This window comes from Triticum dicoccoides, chromosome 1B, assembly GCF_002162155.2.
Source record: "Triticum dicoccoides isolate Atlit2015 ecotype Zavitan chromosome 1B, WEW_v2.0, whole genome shotgun sequence".
Classification (NCBI taxonomy): Eukaryota; Viridiplantae; Streptophyta; class Magnoliopsida; order Poales; family Poaceae; genus Triticum; species Triticum dicoccoides.
Genome location: NC_041381.1, coordinates 40,689,407 through 40,692,585, shown reverse-complemented (window position 1 = coordinate 40,692,585; position 3,179 = coordinate 40,689,407). Strand labels below are relative to the sequence as shown.

The window sequence follows — 3,179 nt, the reverse complement described above, 5'->3', positions numbered from 1 at the left end:
AGTCTACAAATACATTCTTGAAATATTAGAGCATGAAAAATCAAAGGATATGATTGCCGGGACTCGAGTCATACTCTCGTACATGCACCGTCGCTTTAGCCTGCTTATTACTCCCTCTGTAAAAAATGTTTAGATCATTATAAAGTAGTGATCTAAACGTTCATATATTTCTTTACAGAGGGAGTACTTTCTAGATCTTCACAGGGTACTGATGGATGGAATCAGCCCAGGGCGCGCCAAGAGTGGTGACGTCGCTGGGCGACCTTATGCACTCCCACACGGCGCTGTTGCACTTGAAGCCAGAGCCGAAGCCAACCATCCACACGCGGTCACCCTTCCGCATCCGTCCCTTGGCCTCGATGTACGCCAGCTCGTACCACAGCGAGCTGCTGGACGTGTTCCCAAACCGGTGAAGCGTCATCCGTGATGGCTCAACGTTCTCATCCGACAGGCACAGGCTGGTCTGCACCGCATCGATCACCGCCCGGCCGCCGGAATGGACGCAAAAGTGCTCGAAGGCCATGCGGAAATCAGGCACGTACAGCTTGATCCTCCTGCCCAGCGCCTTCCGGGCGATGAAGGATAGCGCAAAGAGCAGCTTCTCGGACGGCGGGAGGACGACGGACCCTAACGCGGCGATGTTGGCCTTGAGCGTTTCTCCGGCAACGGGCACGAGGTCCTTGGACAGGTATATCCCCGTCTCTCCATGCTCGTCCTCCTTGAGCGACGCACACAGGTAGGCTCTATCCTTGGCGGCGGTGAGCGTTCGCACGATGTGTGTGAGCCGGAGCCGGGACTTGGCCCTGGACGTGGACAGCAGCACCGCTGCCGCGCCCATCCGGAAGAGCGCACCTGGCAGCAGCATGGTCCGGTCCGGTCCGGTGTAGTATATGAAGGAGGTGATCTCCATGGACACCACAAGGGCGTGCGCGCCCCGCGGCGCCGCTTGCAGGAGGCTCCTTGCCACATCGAGGGAGATCACCCCGGCGCTGCACCCCATCCCGGACATGTTGACGTTCCGGATGTCGCCTCGGAGCTTGTATTTGTTCACCATGATTTCGGTGAAGGTTGGTGTCGGGGTGAAGCCGCTGCAGTTGGTGACGAGTATGTCGATCGCATCGGGGCTTATGCCCGTCTTGGCGAGCAGGTCGTCGATGGTGGCGAAGATGATCTGCTCCGCCTCGTCGCGGCTTTCGCTCAGGCAGCAGTGCGGCGGTATGTGGTGCAGCGAAGGGTGGAGGTAGGTCTGGTCGCCCAGGCCCGAGCGCTGCAGCATGCGCGACATGAAATGGAAGGTGCCGTCGTCGATGTACGGTGACAGACGGGCGCTCTCGATGAAGGAGCCTATGGATACGCGGCAATTGGATTTAGGCCGGCAGCAGGCGTAGTCCACGAGGTACACGCTACGAGGGCGGCGCATGAAGTAGAGGGTGGCTATGGCGATCGGTAGGAAGACAGCGAGGAAGACATGGACCTGCCGCAGCCCATGGAGCCGGGAGAGCAGCTCGTCGGGGCCGAGTTGCGCGGCTTTGCGGAGAACGACGAGGGCTGTGACTGGTGCCACGACGACGATGAGGAAGTTGTTCACGACCAGCTGGTAGAGGGGTTTGAGGTGCTTGCTCACCATGTTGCTAGGTGCGCTGAGGGGTTTGAGGTGCTTGTTTTTAGGCGTTGGTTGGTTCATGTGTTGAGGTGGCCGATCCAACTTGGGCCATTTTAAAAAGCACTCGGTCGTCCCCATGCAACTGTTTTGGGTCCTGCTATTTGCGCTGGCAACCGACACAGCCTTTACAGCGTCATGGAGAAAATATTCTGATCCAAAAGCACTGTGGTACTCCAATTGTCATGGTCCACTTAGAAATAAATGAAGCACATGATACACTCTTTCAAAATTTTCCATCTTGTAAGAGTTTTTTTTCAACAAGGTCCAATATTCAATGACTAGGAGCACTAGGGCGAACCGAAGGCGAGTCATCGTACTGACCCCTCCATCACCATAGCCGGTCAAATCTTGTTGTGGTAGAATTTGTTGAAGTAGATAGATGAGAAGTCGTCGTGCTAAAATTTAAAGGATCAGCTCACCAACCATCACGAATGATGAGAGTCGTTAATCGGAAGAGTCCCCTCCCAGATGAAACTCGGAATATTAGTGTGGGAGCATTCACTGTAGCCTCCTTAAAACACACATGAAAAAAACCTTGTATCACGATTGAACGAATTCGGTGGGATAACACTTCCAAAATATTTTGAGGCAACATCTTTGCCGAGTTAGGTCCACATATCGCCTTTCAACATCTCTTCAAAAGTGTTGACCATATACATGCCCTCTTGTAGCAAATCTGGCTTGCGGTAAACATATGTTTTTACGTTTTCTTTTAGATACTTTTCCGTCTGTGGGTGCATAGCATAGAAACCATCCAAATGTAAGTTACCAGTTGTAGAAGATTCATTTATCTTGCTCGTATTACCTTCTCTTGTATTGTCACCCCCTTGCTTAATTCTAAACCTAAATATCCCAGAATAATCTATTTTTTTCAAAAAAGGGGACTCCCGGCCTCTGCATCAGAACGATGCATACGGACACATTTATAAATCAAATAGGTTCAACAAGATCTTAAATTCGTGAAACAAAATAAAGGCTAGCTCACAGAGAGCCTCAACGTAAAAAAAAAAGGCCATAGAGCCACAACCGGCTGGCAAAATAAAGATAGGAAAACTAATCGCCTATCCTATTACATGACCGCCAACCAAACCGGTTGAAGATATCCCGCGCTACCATCTCCCACCGGACAGATCCAGTAACCAAACGCTCGCTGGCCTCCGTCGGAGTGAGTAAGGACCACATATGGATCAGCGCCGTAGCTCAGAATAAAACCTGCAAAAAATGAATATTTGTTGTTCTGTTAAAAGCCAAATCATTTCTGCAATTCCAAATTGCCCATAACAACACACGTACTCCTACACGAATGTGTCTAGCTGTATCGGACTCTATCCCATCAAGCCACGTTCCAAATAACGTACCGACCGAACTCGGAGGAGTAATGTTAAAGGCGATTTGCACGGTGCGCCACAAAATTCTCGCCAACGGGCACTCAAAGAAGAGGTGCTTAATGGCCTCGTCCCGATCACAGAAAGTACACCTAGTAGATCCTGTCCAATTGCGCTTAACCAAGTTGTCC

General features: G+C 51.4%; 1 protein-coding gene across 1 annotated transcript; it reads right to left on the bottom strand.

Moving 5' to 3' along the window:
• Positions 1-9: 9 nt before the first annotated feature.
• LOC119300614 (3-ketoacyl-CoA synthase 5-like) lies at positions 10-1,671 on the bottom strand. The gene has a single exon (XM_037577520.1). It carries the CDS (start codon positions 1,625-1,627, stop codon positions 191-193), a length of 1,437 nt encoding a protein of 478 aa, XP_037433417.1. The 5' UTR covers positions 1,628-1,671; the 3' UTR covers positions 10-190.
• Between the last annotated feature and the right edge of the window lie 1,508 nt (positions 1,672-3,179).